The 17,984-nt window shown below is 44.4% G+C and overlaps 1 protein-coding gene across 3 annotated transcripts in view; it reads left to right on the forward strand.

The window, feature by feature from the left end:
• LOC6606400 overlaps positions 1–17,753 on the forward strand; it is an 88,968-nt gene extending 71,215 nt beyond the window's left edge. For all 3 annotated transcript variants that reach the window (XM_032723246.1, XM_032723248.1, XM_032723247.1), the window contains 9 exons: positions 49–934; positions 1,383–1,425; positions 9,737–9,808; positions 13,410–13,561; positions 13,669–15,313; positions 15,406–15,892; positions 15,957–16,229; positions 16,305–16,484; positions 16,551–17,753. In XM_032723246.1, the coding sequence (XP_032579137.1) occupies positions 49–934; positions 1,383–1,425; positions 9,737–9,808; positions 13,410–13,561; positions 13,669–15,313; positions 15,406–15,892; positions 15,957–16,229; positions 16,305–16,484; positions 16,551–16,665 (3,853 nt within the window). In that variant the 3' untranslated portion in view covers positions 16,666–17,753. The remainder of the gene's footprint in view (positions 1–48; positions 935–1,382; positions 1,426–9,736; positions 9,809–13,409; positions 13,562–13,668; positions 15,314–15,405; positions 15,893–15,956; positions 16,230–16,304; positions 16,485–16,550) is intronic.
• The last annotated feature ends 231 nt before the right edge of the window (positions 17,754–17,984 follow it).

Raw genomic sequence — 17,984 nt, forward strand, 5'->3', positions numbered from 1 at the left:
TGCCTTTGAATTGATTTGTCACTGTCTTAATGCACCATCACTTTGCAGCTCCACATCGTCTTCCTCGGCCTGCGAAGAGGCGACGGGTGTCCTGAGTTCCGGCAAATCGGGCATTTCGCTGGACTCTTCTGGACTGGACAACGATAATAATGAGAGCGGCATCGGCACAGCCACGCCGCCAAAGGATATGTCTCACTACTGGAAGAGCCACCATTTGCAGCACCACCACCATCATCACCACAGGAAGTGCGCCGGAAGTGCCCAGGACAACGAGTCGGTCAGCAGTTTGGAGGCGCTGCGCAAGATGAAGTTCCAGAAGAGCGGTTCGGTGGCCTCCTCCGACGATCCAGATGTCCTCGAAGTCCTTAGCCAATGCGGCAGTGGTGGCGAAGCCAATGAATCACAGGATGACATGTTGGACGAGGAAAAGGATAAGATGAGCAAGTCTCAAGACTATGACGAGATATGGGATTGCGACTGCACGGATGGGGATGCCAGTAGTGCCAGTGGTGGCGGAGGCGTCACCGCCACCCCAGTGGTTCTGCGACGCAAGTACACCGCACCACCGCCGATTCTGGTGCCCAGAACCCAGAGGAGCCACTCCCTGGACCACTACCATTCACCGCAACCCCTTGTACATCCTCGAAAAGTGCTGCCCATCCACAATCATGCCTTGAAGGGCAAGGAACGTGGACAGTTATCGCTGGCCTTGCGGCAGGAAACATTCCAGTCACTTCTGAGTCCTTCGGCTACTGCCGCAAATCAGTTACACCACTTTGTGGAGTTGCCATCGCCCAGCAGTGCCTCGCTGCACAGCGGTTTGGGTGATTCTGGCGGCATCCAGGAGCTGTGCACCAAGTCCAACTCGGCGCCGATGCTGCTCAAGGAGCGCGAAATGAGTCGGCGATTCGATAATTTTGAAGCTCAGCATTTGGTAAGTGTCTTGGTAGCGAAAACTACTCGAGGGTAGATCTATTGAATTTTGGATTAGGATTACACTAGCTTCTTATCATAATCTTGGCCATCAAAAAATAATGTTTGCTCCAAAGAAGAGTCAATCCGTAATTTAATCCAGTCATTGTTGACTTTAAAAAGCTGTGTTTATTTGTTAAGATACAGTTTGTAGCCTTTCGAATTTAAAACTTGTATTCGGATCATGCTCAAAATCTCAGAGTTCCACTTAACTTCTTATTCAGTTCAAGGCAACTTGTACAATTTATCTTGCTTTATTCTTGCCAAGTTCTGAGAAGCTTTCCCGGCAAAGGGCATCACAATCCGCTTATAGATCCTCCGCAGCACTTATCTACCCGCCCTCGCATCAACTTGATTACCAGACATTAATGGACATTCTCTATACCCCGATCCCTCTTTTTTTCCCACAGACGCTGCGCTATTCTCGTTCGCAGAGTGATCGCTATTTAGCAGGTGAGTGAGTAGTGAGTAGTGAATAGTGAATAGTGCTACGTGAAACGAGGAGCCCCCAACGAGTTCTCTTCGGCCACAAAACGAGCCGGGCTAAATGAGTTATTTAAATGGCCTGGACCGGGCCGGGACATCAAGGCTGAATGGCTGAATGCCTGATTTGATGCGCCGGTGGTCCTGCCAGTCAATTAGCGGTCTGTTATTAAGCCTGAGTGGTTTATAATAACAGTCTGTCCGAGGGGCATGATTCATAATTTCTATAATTATTTGTGAGCCTGATCTATATGTGATGGACTGCCACGAGAAGGAACATATCATACGGTTTTGTTTGGGGCAGCAAATCAATTTCGAACTTTTGCTTTCATTTCGAGCAAACAATTGAAGGGCGGCCGTCATTTAAATTACTTTCATGTTCGCTGTCCGGCAAACGTGAATATCGAGAGCACCAGCGAACGGCTCTTTTTGCGAATTTCCAACAATTCCGTCAACACTTCACTACAAATGGCACCATCCCAAACCCAATCCCCAACCGAAAATGGCTGTCAATCTGTCAATTCCGCACACCATATTGTCCAAACATCCAATGGTGGACGAACACTGAGAAAAAAAAGTGCACAAGTCCAAATATAGTCCGTAGTTAATAGTCATAGAAATATCAGAGAAGACTCTCACCAAGATTCCTCTCAAGGTCAGAGAAATACATCCCCCTAAGCTTAATCTAAAAATTCCTATGCAATAGAAGATTTAGTAATATACATATATCATTGAACTCAAACTTATGGTGTTCCTATCTGAAAGTTCAATAATTGGATCGGAATACCATTTGCTGAGGGTTTTCCTTTGTGTACATAGACATATCTATCCACACATATTGCCTCTTGACCAAAGCCCGACGGTTGAAGATGATGATGATGGTGTGATGGCACTCTTTGTGCTAAAAACGGCGTATAAATGGGAGAATGGGAATGGGAATGGGAGAACAAAAATTGAATCACAAACTGGACGACGAAGTGTCCTCCAGTGGCTGTTGGAGCTCTCATTCAATTTCGCATTTTTTGCAGCCTGACTGCCCCCAACGAATTATGCACATACAAAGCAGGTCGGAGCAATCTTGGCCAGTGACGTCAGTGTGGTGGAGGCGGGAAAATGTGGGAGAGAGTGGAGGAGAGCGGGAGATGGTCATTTCATGACCATTATCTGAGTGTTTGCTTGCCATTTCCGAGCTCGCTGACGTCATTACAATGACGTTTTTTCGACCAGAACATGCCCTCCGAAAAGGTCGTGGCCTTCAGTCGGGTTTATCATACGTACTCACGCGTATTTATATTGCCAATTTAATGTGTGCCACTGCATTGCCCATACGCTCTGTTGTCCATAATGACAGGCTTTAAGAAGAGCCACCTCCCAGCTTATTGTTATTTCTGAACGGAAGCTGACTTCCCAAGTGGCCTGCTCTGTTGTTGTTTGCTTTATTGAAAAGATTAACACGCTTGCAATACATCAAGATTTATAAATGTTATTGCACAAGTACAAATTACCCACATTTATATTGTATTGCATATATAAATCTGCTCATCGTCGGAGCAAATATATGCGGACTTATGGAATACACGAGCATGTGTCCATGTCGAGTTCCGTGTTCCGCACCAAGTCACGCCCAAAAAAACACATAGACAACAGTGGGAGTAGATTAATGAGAATTAATATACACGAGTGACTTGCCAATGATTTCTGCTCATAATTTTCCTGTTTAACCAATTAGTCTTGACCAACAGAAAAAAAAAATGGGCTTGTTTCTCCGTGCAAGTTGTGTAAAGCAAACGTGATCCTTAAACAAACGTATTGCAGCTGTCTGTAAACAATGGACTTGCACTTCTACGATTAGAATTGTTCTCGATAACTGAGACCAATTGGTGATATCAAACAAATGTGCAGCTGTATCATCAAACCTTCTCCAGACACAATAATACCATTTATTTAACTCTCCATAAATCATAAAACCAAGCAAAAGCTTAACCTTGAGCACACTCAAGCGCACTCGTAAACAGTGAACAAAAAAAAAACTGTGCCAAACCAACTGTGCACAAAGCACACAGCCACGCCCACACAGCACCCGCACACCACCGCCGCCCACATTACTTTCAGTAGAGCAACAGGTGCGGTTGTCGGTGTCTTGAAACTTTCACATGCCAACGTATAAATTTTAATGAATGCCTCATAAAACAAAAACAGGGAAAACGAAGAAAAATAAGTAAAACGACTATAACATAAGCTGACATTGCCCTGCCGCACAGAGAGTCCTTTTGGCGAACATGGAAATGAAATAAGCATCATCAACATGACAGTTATTCATTTATTTATTTATTTGTTCGCCCGTGGCCCTGGCCAACTAACCACAGAAAATAATAATAAGCGATTGTGGCGCCGATAACTCTATGTTATACGCGGCTCAGGAAGTGGCCCATTCCACCGACTATTTTCGGTTAACAATACCTTTGGGCCCTTGAAGAAGCACGAGAAGAACGGCAGCTGAAATGGCAGCAGCAGCAGCAGGAGCAACAGAACAGAACAGAACATCCATGTTGCTCATACGCCCCGTTGTTCATACGCCCCGTGCGCCCGTTCTGTTCGCTCGCTCGTTTCCGTTGCTTCGGGCGAACGATGAGAAGGCGTGCGGTCGGCTCGCCATTTTCTGATGGAAAAACGAGCCCCGTTGCAAATTCATTAGTGCTCTTACAGGCGCCGTGCACGGTTGTCGATACTCGTGGCCGCAGCGAGTGGGAAAACTCGGGTGGAGCGCGTCGACGCCGCCGACTTACAGCCAAACCAAAACACAAATATCAAATCAAAGTAAATAGCTTTGAAAAAAAGGAAGAGAGCGGATGCTCAGATTTTAGTGTGCATTGTGTGCTTGAAATGGAGTGCATTTTAGTGTAATTTTTTACCAAACAATACAGGAAAATCCGCCCGAAACGGCTGTTAGTTAATTATTTTCGCTCGGAGTAATCACACTTGTGGGTGCTTTTCAAGACGGCGCTGCCGAAACTGGCCAATATGCAACGTCGCATGTCCATCACCATACGCGAGTACAAGTTCTTCAGGAGCTTCTCGCAGAAGTTCGAGAACTGGCCAAAACGCAAGGCCGAGGCGTTATGGCGGAAAATGCGCGAACGCAAGATTGCAGGTGAGCAGAAATTGGCAGTTGCTGACCACCAAGTTAGCGCACTGAAAATGAGTTCTTTTGACCTAAATTGAAGGGTTGAAATGCATGGCCTTTTAAGTTATTATACCTATTTAACAATACCCAATCAATGTTTCATAAATATAGCATTTTCTGTTCAATAAAATCAGTCCAATGAAATAGTTTTTATAACTATCTCCTACCTTGTTCATTTTATAGTCACAGTCTTTGTATTAGCTGCAGTTTTCGTTATCCAGTCACAATTTTTTTCAGTGTTGCCCTGCTTCAAGGGCGATTTTGTTTTGCCCGATAGAAAGTTATTAAATACTTTGTTTACAATTATGGAAATATGCGAGAGTCTGGATCATTGTGTTTCTAATGGCTGGAATGCGCGCGCGCCACTCGCACCGCCAGCAATTGGCTGTTTATGGTTTTTCGGCACCCCACAAGGAGATCCTCCCACTCCTTCGATCCACTCCTTCCCCACATCGATTCTGGCCGTTTATTTTTGGTAATGGGAATGCGGGGCACGGCTATTTCCAGTGCGCAGCTTGTACTTATCAGTCGACGCCTCGCATTTAAATCGAATTATTCGCATCGCCCGTTTTGTGATTATGTGTATCAATATGGTGGGAGATATGGCAACAAGTGCTACGCCTTCTACTCTGTCACTAGCATTCCGTCAGTCAGTCAAACATCATTCGGTCATCCAGTCAGTCAGTCAATGTCCCCGCTATGTGCATACGATATATCCATGTACATTCCGCCACTGACCATCGGTCGTCATCATCATAATCATCATCATCCACCGGTTTCGCCGTTTTCTTTACACTCTAGTGAAATTGCGCGCCAGTCAAGCAAAGCCATTCATTTAAATAAAGAAAATTGTTTGCGTGTAGTAATAAATGGAAAAAAATTATTATACAATTAATATGTATGTACGTGAACAAGTAAAAAATGCGGGAAATTGTTTTAATTATAACTCGTACCTGCCTCCACGCTTCGTGCCTCCAAAAAAGCACAATTTATGAATATGATGCTTAAAATGTATATACAAAATGAAATGGCCAAAATGGAAAAGCATTTTTATGGTTGATACGATTTCTCTGTTCTTTAATTCGATCCCTTGGTTAAATCTCATAACGAACCACCTGTAAGCCACCAGCATTTTCCGCTGCTCAGTTTCATTTTCATTTTCCTTTGCCATTTTTGGGTTAAAACAACGTATAAACTTTCCATTCTTGTTCGCCGCTTTATTTTGTTTTGCTTAATTCGGTTATTGTTGTTTGATTATTTTTCTTGCGAATGCGAAATTCGTTTATTTTCATTGTGTGCAAACGGCGCTCGGCAGGAAGCATGCCGCATATAATACGCTGACATTAAAAACACATTAAAAGCTCAATGATCTGTTATATTTGGCCAACGAATTCGCGAAGGGGCTCCCAGCTACTTGGCCCCTAATTACATTGAGGGCCCAAAACGGTTGCCGCCAGCGAAGTGAGCAACTCCACCCATCGGTTGCCGTTGTTGAGTTCACAGCAAATTAAACTGACTAGCTGCTGCTCCTGCCACTTGTTGCACCCATTGGCAGGCCAGTAAGGGAGTTGGTTAGAAGAAGGGAGAGCTGGTCTTATGGACCAGAAATGTTATAAATAGCCATATCCTTTTAGCAGGCAACTGGCAGCAGGCTTTTAAGTGCCCAGTGAAGAGGAAAGGAGTGTACACATGTCTATTTATGTTCGCCTGGCCTGGCCCAAAGACTCTATTTTGAAAACCAAACTGAAAACGGAAAACTGAAAACGGAATATTACAAGTTCACAGGCATGGACTGCTATTTCTGGGTTGCAATTTATAATTAATAATCCACTTTAGCCAAGCATTCTCTTTGATGGCTCAGCAACATCAACAAGGTGACTGAAATTTATGTTCCTCCTGACATTTGAATGCAATGCCAGACAATAAAACATCCGCGCCGCTTGTTTTGCCAATGGCCAGTTGGCCATTAATTAATGGCACGACACCTACGACAATTATTTATCTAATGGGAAGTAGGAACGTACTCGATTCATTTGGATCTACCATCGGCATTCGCTGTAAAATTGCATTGTTTTTGGCTCCTGGGGCGATGTAATTTACTGTTTATATGGCAGCATAATTGGCATATGAAATCGTTTAGCGGCAAATTAATGAAATTGCTGAATAATGTTTCGGCCAGCCTGTGGCAATTGAATTAGCTATCAATTAGTGTCAACCAAAATCGATTTGCAATTTATGTAGATAGAATGGTAGCATGTTTTTCCGCACTAAGGTCGAAGCTTTTACAGCATTTGTTTTCGTCCACTTAATTATATTAAGCCAGCTTAAAGTTTTAGGTATGCGTAACAAAAGGCCTCGGCGTTATGGAAACGGATGCCACAGAGACCAAATCCTTTACATAACCAAGTCGGTCGGTAAACGCTCTTGTCTGTCATCCGCATACAATGTCATCTCGCTCAGCTTGACTGCATTTTTCTGGAGCACACACACACACTCGTATTCTGGAGTGGAAATGCGTGTCAGTGACACGCACCCACACAGTGAGAAGAAGAATTTTCCAGGCGAAGGATAGAGTCTGCGGCAATTGTGTTAGGAACTTTGCTTTCATTGACACTTGCCTTTCCTCTTCTCCACAGAAAACAGAATCAGAACGCTGGCCTGACTTCTACGCATTGTGGTTCTTGTGGGCGCCTTTTGAAATCAATGCAAATTTTAATTGAAAATGTAAACAAATTTAGACAACATGCTTAAACTACAGCAAGAAAGGCGTCTTCAATTAATCCCGTGTTCACTCAAAGGCGATATTATGTATGCAAAGTGGTGAGACAAAGGAGAATAAGTTCAAAGATAAGCTTGGCGAAAACTCATTTCTAAATGGAGAATTAAATTGATTAAATTTTAAAGTCCATTTTAACGCGACTTAAGTTTTCACATTTCTGAAACAAAATTGGTGTTTTTATTATTAGCAATTTTCTGAAAATGAAATAAAACCCTAATTATTTCTGGTCATGAAATTCCATATCACGCAGATAATCATCAGCGATTTTGAAGAGCAAAGTTCAAAGTACGCATAAAAGAATGTGTTTTTGTTTCAAACGCCAACGGCGGAAGGCAGTCTGCCTGGCATTTTATACACTTTGAATTAGCCTTAAGGTCAGAACGGTACATCGTGGACGGTACACCGGTGATCAGCATCGTCTCATGTTCCAAACGCCCCCAAACTCCCACCGCACACACACACACTCGTTGTTCGGGTCCATCAGAATAATTATTATCCTGAGCACAGGTGAGGTTCATGAATTTACGCGTCGCTTGTTTGGAAATGTTTAAAGGCGTCGCTGGCTTTGGTGAAAGACGGGGGGGAAATGCTGTCCAAAGGACAATAAGGACAACAACTGGGCGGCACTGTGTATGTGTGTGCGTGTGTGGGTAAACACGTTCAAATATTGAACCTGACGCAATAAGCTGTGAGTGAACCTTTTATACACACACACACCTCCACATTGTTTTACTCGCTTTAAATGGCTTTTAGATGAGTTTGCGCCCGCGACGTCAACGCGGCGTATGCGTAATTTATACCACGCTCGAGTGGCATTTACAGAGAAATAATACAGCCAACGCAAAAGTTGGCAATTGCGGGATAATTAATGCAGGATAGTAATTATGTCTACTGACTCCATAATTGCAAACACGAGTGGAAAAACAAAAGTCACACTTTTGATTACATTTGCTGCTTAAAAAACATTTAAAATATGTGTTGTTCTTATTTGAGTTGACTTCAATACTAAAAACTTTGTGATCAAGTGAATGATTCAAGACTTTAATAAATAAGATCAATTTGAGGGCACACAAGTAGTCCAAGTAATCGTCCTAATCATAGACATGTAACCTCATATGTTGAGCCATTCCCACCCACGATTTGCATACATAATATAATGCTGTGCCGAGTTGCCTGTAATTCCTTGGGTCAGGTCCACCCGCCTGTCGCTCCAGCGGATACAGTGGGCACGGAGGACCTGGCCGGGTGCCAAGATCCGCTGGAAGCGGGTCATGCGTCCGGCCAGCAGCTGTCAGAATGCCAGCAGCATAAATCGATGTCCAAGGGGTTGCTCTCGTTTATAAATAACTGCAAAGACAGTGGGAAATGGAAGGAAACCTGGACAGGTGCCCCCATATTCGCTCCATTGGCCTGTTTGCCGTTGCCGTTGCCTTTGCCGTTTTGCCGGTGGTATCGGCATCCTCGTGCAAGTTAATCGCTTGCAAAACTCAATAATAATTCACTCAGCAACAACCCCCCCGTTTTCGACATAGGTTCCATATTTTCCTGCTGCCAGTAAGCAGCCGGAAACTGTTTCATGTTGTCGCTCAGCCTGATTAAAAATCAATAGCTCTGTCGCCCGATCCTGTTACTCAAATTGAACCAGGCTAAAATAACAAAAATAAATAATGCCAAAGCAAAAGCAAAAGCTGAGCAGATTAGCATTTAAAATAGCTGAGGCCAAGTGCCATTGGCTTCCTTTGTTTCTCTGGCGAACTGGCTGGGATTCGATTTGAATTCATTGGGCTCGTAGAGACTCATAAAAGTGTACGACTTACATTTGTAACTTGCGGTTCAATGCGTTTTCTTTGTCTTTTGTCCTCAAATTAGCCCGGCATAAATAAGCAATTTTATCCCTCTGAGTTTGCAAAATCCATTATTATCCCCTAAATTCCCACTCCTCTGAAGCTTTTACTTTCACGACGCTTTAGCTGAAGGTAAAATCGCAGGCGATGCAACAATTTAAGACCATGACCAACCGCAGCCGCGTCATTTAAAAACCGTCAACTCCATTTCGGTCGGCTTACAACGTAATCCATCATGTGACCCTGAAAATGGCTGAAATGGACAATGGCCAGAGTTTGGTGATGGCATCTTGACCAGGCCGCTTCTTAATTGGTTTTGCTGGCCGGTCGGATTGAATTTGGTGGGGCAAAAAGGTTTCGCTCGGCAACTTAATTACAATTAATTTAATTCGCTGCCTCGGTCGCGTATACGCAATATAAAAACTCATATTCATCCTGCATTTTCCTCTCTCTCTCTCTTTTCCTCTCTTGCAGAAATCGAAGCTGTGGAGGCTTGCAAATGGCTGCGAGCTGCAGGTTTTCCGCAATATGCACAGATGTACGAAGGTAAGTGCGAACCACAACCCCAAACTCCCCCCATTACGCACTTCCGTTTTGCGCTGCACTGGAGGAAAAGTGTTAGAAATAATTGGGTTGACCACTAAAGGACTTCGTTCTACGAAATTCTTGCTCGAAGACTCATTGCCTTCCCTTAAGCTTCCTAAAGCAATATTTTAATAAGTTTTCCCGCTCCACTTTGCAACTCCCTATTTCCCGCGGTGCATGTCGTGTCAGCATGCTTTTGCCCCTGGGGGCGTGGCAGGCTGGTGGTCGGTAATTGATGGTCTCGTCATCGGCGGTGACGCAGCAGCAGCAGAAACGGCAACCAAGGCACTTGACCAACATGCCATTTAGTCTTGTGTGTTTAACGCTCTCCAAGTGGCAGTTTATTAATTGTATTACACGAACTTTCACTTTCGCCCGCTGCCCAGAGCCCAAGTGGGGGAAATAAAACAAAAAAAAAAGAAAAAAACAAAATGGGCCAAAGACGACAAAACATTTATGACGTGGCAACAATCGAGAACAATTTAAGTGCCGCCTCACGACGTCTAAAGATTTCAACACCAAACAAACCGGACAAAGAGCTGCGCTGAACATGATAGTGAAAATTGATATCCCAAACACGCGGCACAAACGGCGACAACAATTAGGCTGAATGGATCCCGATGGATGGATCCCCGTACCGATCCCAACCGATCCGATGCGTTCCAATCCAATTCTATCCAAGTCCTTTCAAGCGAAAACGAAAGCCCAGCTACGCCTACCTAAGGGATAAGGGCAATCTTGAGAATTCAACCCAAAGCGAGGCACAAAAAAATACATAAGAAACCAGGCAAAAACTCGTGAAGCAGCCAAACTGAGATAAAATATAATAAAAGGCTAAAGGACACGCAGGCCGAAAGAATTTATGAGGACCACCTTCGTAAAAAAAAACCCGCACAGAACCGAAAATTAAAATGGTTTCGGTTTTTTCGTTTTTTTTTTTTTTCGTTTGCGTTAAGAAAGGGCTTTGGCCTTTGAAGAGGGGCTAACCGAAAACTACAACCGCCAGTTCATAAGTTCATTGACCCCGCGCAAGCTGCATATTTATTTGACTTCCTTAATCGCAAGCGAAGGCGACCCTTCTTCTCCGGCGCATTTGTCGCAACGCATTTAACGCCCGGAGGCCTCGCAGATTGATGAGCCCGCTAAGATCTGCAGCGATTCAAACAAACAAACCCGAAAAGTACATTCTTAAGCCGAAAAAGTTCGCCGACTTCATTTGAATTATGGCCAAAGAGTCAGCGAAGCCAGAAGAACACCAAAACGCGCTGGGCAAAAAGTGAATCTGAAATGGAGAGCCTGCAATTTGGGCATGTCCGCAGGCGCCCTGTCGCCGACCTTGAAATATGCGAATTGTATTGCATAAATTCGAGAGAAAAAACCCAGTGAAAAAGGCACTCAGAGAAACCAGATACATTTTTCAATTTCACCCGTTGGCAGTCATATGTGATTCTTAGAAAAATATGACACTCGAAGCTTACTGAATACATTAATCACGGGAATAATTGATTATTTATAAACACTCCCACCTGCTGTCGTTTTTGAGAACTCAATGTTAATAAGGGATATTTCCATACTTAGAATATATTTTTTCTTGAGTGATTTAAGCCAAAACGTATGGGATAATTTGTGCGCACATTTAAACTGGAGCCCAACCCAGAACCGTAGCTTCAATTCCAATCCCAATCCCATCTGCATGACCATCTTCTCTTGACCGGGGACAACATGATAAATGCGTATTTTAATGAGTTTCGTGTAAACAAGGCAGCGGCGCATGCGCAGATTGCTGCTCAAATTTCCATTGCATTTGGTGGATTCTTTTGCCGTTTTGGCTCTGCAAATTAAAATGCCGTAGGTGTGTAAGTTGCTCGCTGCACTGTCATTGGATTTTGGCTCCGGGTTCGTGGACTTGGGGCTGCTGAAAGGAGGTGTTCCAGCTGTAAGCGACTGTTAATTTGCCCAGGGAACCCAGGACCGAGTGCTTTTCGCCAGCCTTTGTTTGCCTTTTTGCTCACTTCTTGCACTCACATTACTCACCGAAAGTGGCAGACTTAATTCGAGGGTGTGACCTGCGCCAGGCCAGGATCATATGGGTGTGCTTAAGAGGGCAATAAGAGCTCATGAGGCATGGCAATCGATTTTTTGGTCCAAAGGAACCGGTTAGCCTGGGAGCGAAAAACCAAGACACGGAACTTGAGGAGTGGTAAAAATAAATCACTCGTGATCCCGTAAACTATCACATATTTACCATCCAGTTTCCAATTTTATTGTCATTTTGTAAGTCCTTTCAGCGAAACATTGCTTTCCAACTTATATTTTGTGCCCATTGATATATGCCCTGAAAAGTTCATATCGAACTATCAGCCAAAGTCTAAACAATAATTGTTTCGTGGAGACCCCATAAAGATCTATATTCGAATGAAATCTGCATCCTAATTTAGATTCCAGGCTAATTGCTTCTATATTTTCCCAAAAACAGCCATAAATTGTTCCTAATTACAATCGAATTTCACTGCAATCTGCGTCATTGGCTGAGGAAAAAGATTAATCATATAATTGGCCCAATAAACGATTTCCCTCCCCCCGTTTTACACTCTCGAGTAAACTGTGAAAAGCCCCGAAGAAGAAAAAAAAACAAAAAGCGGCTGAAAGTTACACCGACTTCCCAAATAATTGCGATCTGACGTCAGCCAATTGTACTAGTTCGTAACTCCCAATGGATTATCGAACACTTGGTGGCACTGGCACACTTCGTTCGGTATTTATGTTTACACCAGGGCTTTGGCTTTCAATTAGAAACTAAACACACACACATACTTACTTGACTGTTTGAAGTGGAGCATCCGAAATGGTCTTATAAATACGCAGCAGGGCCAAGAGTACGGAAAGAATGGCGCTGGAGGAGCGTAAACAAAACTATAAAAAGCTTCCCTCATGAAAGGAGAGAAAGAAACGAGTTGGGGCGTTACTTTCGAGCCGAAAGTTCAACAAACCATGAATGGCTTTTCTAGAAGAACAAAATATTGTTGTAATGCTAACAATATTTGTGCAAACAATGCTGCTTTTCCAGGCAGCCAGTGCATCCTACGGATGTCGAGCAGTACTCGTATTATCTGCAGCTGCAGATGCAAATGTATATGTATCTGTATCTGTATCTGCAGTATTGCAGTATCGTTGCTTTATTCGTATCCATGTGACGCGTCGCGACATATGTAAACGTCTGGGTATAATCTTTTCTTTATAATTTTTTCTTGTTTTTTTTTCTGTTGGACGAGGCGGCGGTCGCCTTGGAACTTGATTTCCTACGTGCGAATTGGGCACGCAAATATGTGGAAAAACGCTGTGAAAATTCAGCTGCCCGATGTGGCAGACTACTATATATCGCATATACCGAAGCAACCCGACTCGTACCCGTTTAATGATCGCTGGCGCCATAGGCGTTCGACTTTTCAGGTTTCTCAATTAGAATTTCACGCGTCGTCGAGACGTGCGGTCGCAAAATCTTACACTTCACTTCAACCAGCCAAGAGAGGTCCTTTTTACGAGAATTACCTTGCTTTTGCAGATCATCAGTTCCCGATCGATCTGAACAATGTAGCCAAAGATCACACCAATCTAGAGAACGATCAGCTGCAGTCCCTCTACCGCCGGCTCTGCGTCCTCAATCGTTGTGCCACCATGCGGCTGGACCAATCGCACAAACCGCAAACACCACAGGTAAGGATGTAGACCCACAAGGATGTTGTAACATTTAACATTATTTAACTATTTAATATAACAAAATAACTACTAACCTTTACTTTTAATCGCTTAACTCCACTTAGCAAAAGGAGGAATCGGATGACGAGAACTTCGCTTTGAGCGAGCACTGGACATTCCAACCGCACATTCGCCGCTGGTCGCGGATTGGGGAGATGGGCCTGGAACTGCCGCCCCCGGGACTTTTGAGCCTGAACGTGGAGAAGACGGAGAGTTCGTCGAAGGAGTCGAGTCCGGATCGCTTCGAAGAAGATGGTGCTGGCATCACACTGGTGATACCGGGCTGCAGCAAGGCCGGTGGAATACCCAACGATGGATCTTCGTTGGGCGAGGGATCCGATAGCGGTCGCTTGAGGAGAAGTGGCAGCGAAAGGATCAAGGATCAGGCCAAGGCCTTGTTGAGAAGAGTGGAGTCCATCAAGTCGCGACGTCGCAAGCGACAGAATCGCGAAAATGTGGTCATCAGTGGGCCGACAGTACTGGACCTCTCGCAGTTTGGCCAGAGGAGCAGCTTGCGCAAACCGGATGCCGTATATTCCACCCCGCCCTCACCATCGGCCCTCAGCCCCATGCACACATTCCCCAAGGCGCCGTTCTTCGGCAACGACCTTAAAGTGCCCAGTCACAGCGATAATTTCCTGAGTCCCAATCGCTCCAGTCCCAAGAGAACGCCCACTACTCCGCGTTCGATGAGGACCAGTCCGTTACACTTCTTCTCCAGTCCCATGTCGCAACTGAAGGAGGGCAAGTCCGATGATTCCTCGTCGTACTATAGTGACAGTCAGGAATCGTCCACGGGTGGCAAGTTATCCCTGCGAAAACCCTCCAAGGCTCGAAGATTCCTGCAGCGCACGGGAAAAGTCGATGACATTGGCGCCCATTCAGATTCCGAGTGTCATCAGGGACGCAAGCTCCTTATAAAGGATGCCAACTCCAATACCACCGAGGTAAAGGTGAAGAAACTGACGCGCGGAGGATCACTGAACCTGGGCAAGGATCCCAAGAAACGCGATGGTTTCCGATCGTCATCCTTCCGTTCACGCAGCACATCACGCAAGGAGGCAAAGAATGATGAGGATGCGGCTGGTGCAACCACAAATGGCGGATCGAAGCGACAGCCCGTGGTTCGCTGGCATAGTTTCCAGATGGAGGAGCGCCCCAATATGATATTCCGCAAGTGTTTCTCCAAGAAAATCGAGCCTCTGCAGGAAGATGCCGGAGGAATGCCATTTGCCGCCATGTCGACGGGTCAGCTGCAAATAATCCGTAAGCTGGCACTGGTCACTCTTACCGGCCACATGGAGCGATACTGTCCATCTCATCGCTCGGGCTGGAACTGGGAACTGCCCAAGTTCATCAAGAAGATAAAGATGCCGGACTACAAGGACAAGAAAGTATTCGGAGTGCCGCTGCTAATGATCCTCCAGCGAAGTGGACAGACCCTTCCATTGGCTGTGCGTGCTGCATTCCGCTGGCTCCAGCTAAACGCCCTCGATCAGGTGGGAATTTTCCGGAAAAGCGGTGGAAAGTCGCGTATCATGAAGCTGCGCGAGCAAATCGAAGTCACCGATTCCACTGCCGAGTGCATGGATGTCTTTGATCTGCAACAGGCCTACGATGTGGCCGACATGCTGAAACAGTATTTCCGCGAGCTGCCCGAATCTCTGCTGACCACCAAGATGTCTGAGACCTTCGTGGCCATCTTTCAACGTAAGTAAACAAAATTGGTTTCATATATCCAAAAAAGAATGAAATGGTTATTAAACCTTATGTTTTTAATGATTTAATTTTCAAATCTTTAGATCTCCCGGCTGAAGTGCGACTAGATGCAGTGCAATGTGCTGTGCTCCTGCTGCCCGATGAAAACCGTGAAATCCTGTACGTGCTGCTTGAGTTCCTGACCATTGTGGCGGCCAACTCGCAACAGAACCAGATGACCAGCAACAATCTGGGCGTGTGCCTGGCCCAATCCATTTTCCACTCGTCTATTTCGACGGGTTCCGCTTCCGTATCCGCCTCGCCACGTCGCAAAGGCAAGGGATCCGGAATGCCGGACATGAAGGAGCTGGCGGAGGCGAAGGCCTCCCACGAGTGCCTGTCCTTCATGATCGAGCACTACAAGCAGATCTACACGGCGGCCAAGGAAAAGCTGAGCAAGTGCAACTTCAGCTACATGGAGGAGTCGAAGCCACTTCCTTTGGAGGCGCTGGGCGAGGGAATGCAGTTCCACAACTGGCGGGGATACCTGTACGAGTGCACCAGTGCCACCATTAAGGAGGGTCGCGAAAAGTAAGTTACCTTAAATTAGGTATAGGTGTTTATTTTATTAACTCTTTACCAATTTCATCTGCAGAACCCGCGGCTGGTTTAGCATTAATTCCCTGAACGACAGCAGTGTGGACATTGCCTACAAAAAGGTGGGCGATGGTCATCCACTGAGACTGTGGCGCTGCTCCACGGAGATCGAGGGACCGCCAAAGGAGGTCCTCGAGTTTGTGATCAAACAGCGAGCCTCCTGGGACACGAATTTGCTGCAATGTCAGACGGTAAAGAAGCTGGACGATCGCACAGAGATCTACCAGTACGCGCTAGATGGCCAACTGACCACGGACTTTTGTGTGTTGCGGTATGTTTAGGAATAAAGTTTAAATATTGATAATATAATATTAATATTTAATTAATCATTGCATTACTGTTTCAGTTCCTGGCAAACAGATTTGCCGCGTGGCGCCTGCGTCATAGTGGAGACCTCGATCGACCATGCCAAGGCGAAGCCCCTTTTCGGGGCGGTAAGGGGCGTGGTCCTTGCCTCGCGTTATCTCATTGAGCCCTGTGGCAGCGGCAGATCAAGGGTTATGCATTTGGCTAGAGTGGATGTCAAGTGAGTTACAACATATATAATTAAACAATATATCCTGACCTTAACCAAATATTTGCATACTTTTAGGGGCAAGACACCGGAGTGGTACAACAAGAACTATGGACACATATGCTCGCACTATTTGTCGCGCATTCGTCTGGCCTTCAAACACGTGGCCGATGGACCCGAAAGCAAGGTTTAAAAGATATATACATTTAAAAAAGGATTTAACCATCTGTTTGATGGTTGTTTGTCGTATTCGTTGTTTGTCGCAAAACTGACGCATTTATACGTAACTATATGGATAGCTGGAGGATGATAGCCCCACTTCGAACAACCCAACGATTATGGAAAAAATCCAATTCTACCCACGGACCACAAACATGAGCTTGCGTTTCATCCTGCAAAATGAGATCAAGCGAGATCAGAGAGAATATATTCTTGTAAATACACTTAGTAGGTTTCTTCATTTAGTTTTCGACTTAGACGTAATTGTTTAGTTTACTGTATTATATTTATACGTTGTCCTAACTTATGCGCATACGTTTACTGTACGACAATAGCAATCTAACATCCAAAATACTCAACACACGTAAATATCACAAAGTATATATATTTAACGATTTCTCTTGCTAAAGTTTACATCTACGTTTACGGCACTCCAAATCTTTAATGTTAATTAGTTTGTAGTCTTGGCAATATGTTAAAACGTATATTCGGGAAAACAGAAAACAGCAAAAGCAACCTTAAAATGTGTAAAGCAAATTCAACTAGTCAAATTTTATAAATTTAAGCTAAAGTACTAACCTTAAATACACTCATCAACAACCACTTTGCCACTCAATAGTTTTGTCAGCAGATATCGATTGATTTGGCTTCAGATGTTATTTGATTGACGCCGCATTACCTAAACAAGTGTCTGTTAATAATCCGACACTAAGATGTACGATTGTTTCCAATATGCGGTGTGAAATCGAAATGATTATCACTATCATTAGTTTATGGATGTGCCCTAAGATCCCCGATCAATATATATACTATATATATATATAATATACTATATAATATAGTTTTATATGTGTCTATAAATACGTTACCACATAAATCTGTAATCGAGTGTGCGAGTTACCAATGAATGCCGGTAATGACAAGGAAGAAGCAGATCAGAAACACAGCAACAAACTAACCAATGTGAAATGTATAGATGGGAGCAGTAACTCAAATATTCGATGCATAAAGGAAATCGCAATAAAAGTGCATATTATGGAAATGCGAAACCTATAAACCAAATACTTTGTCTTTTAGCTTTTGGGAGTTTAATTGTTATGGGGGCTTCGAAAAAATCAAGATTTGTTTAAATAAGTTGGACAGGATCTACCCAAAAATCATTTCTGATATCTGTGATTCTGTAATTTTGTAATATTTAGATTTTATTTTTAATCGGTTTTAAAATTAGTGGCGCCCCTCTCGTTCTTTTTTAGAAACAGCCATTTAACCGGTTCAGTTGTTGTAGATGGCGCC

Source organism: Drosophila sechellia, chromosome 3R, assembly GCF_004382195.2.
Source record: "Drosophila sechellia strain sech25 chromosome 3R, ASM438219v1, whole genome shotgun sequence".
NCBI classification, from domain to species: domain Eukaryota; kingdom Metazoa; phylum Arthropoda; class Insecta; order Diptera; family Drosophilidae; genus Drosophila; species Drosophila sechellia.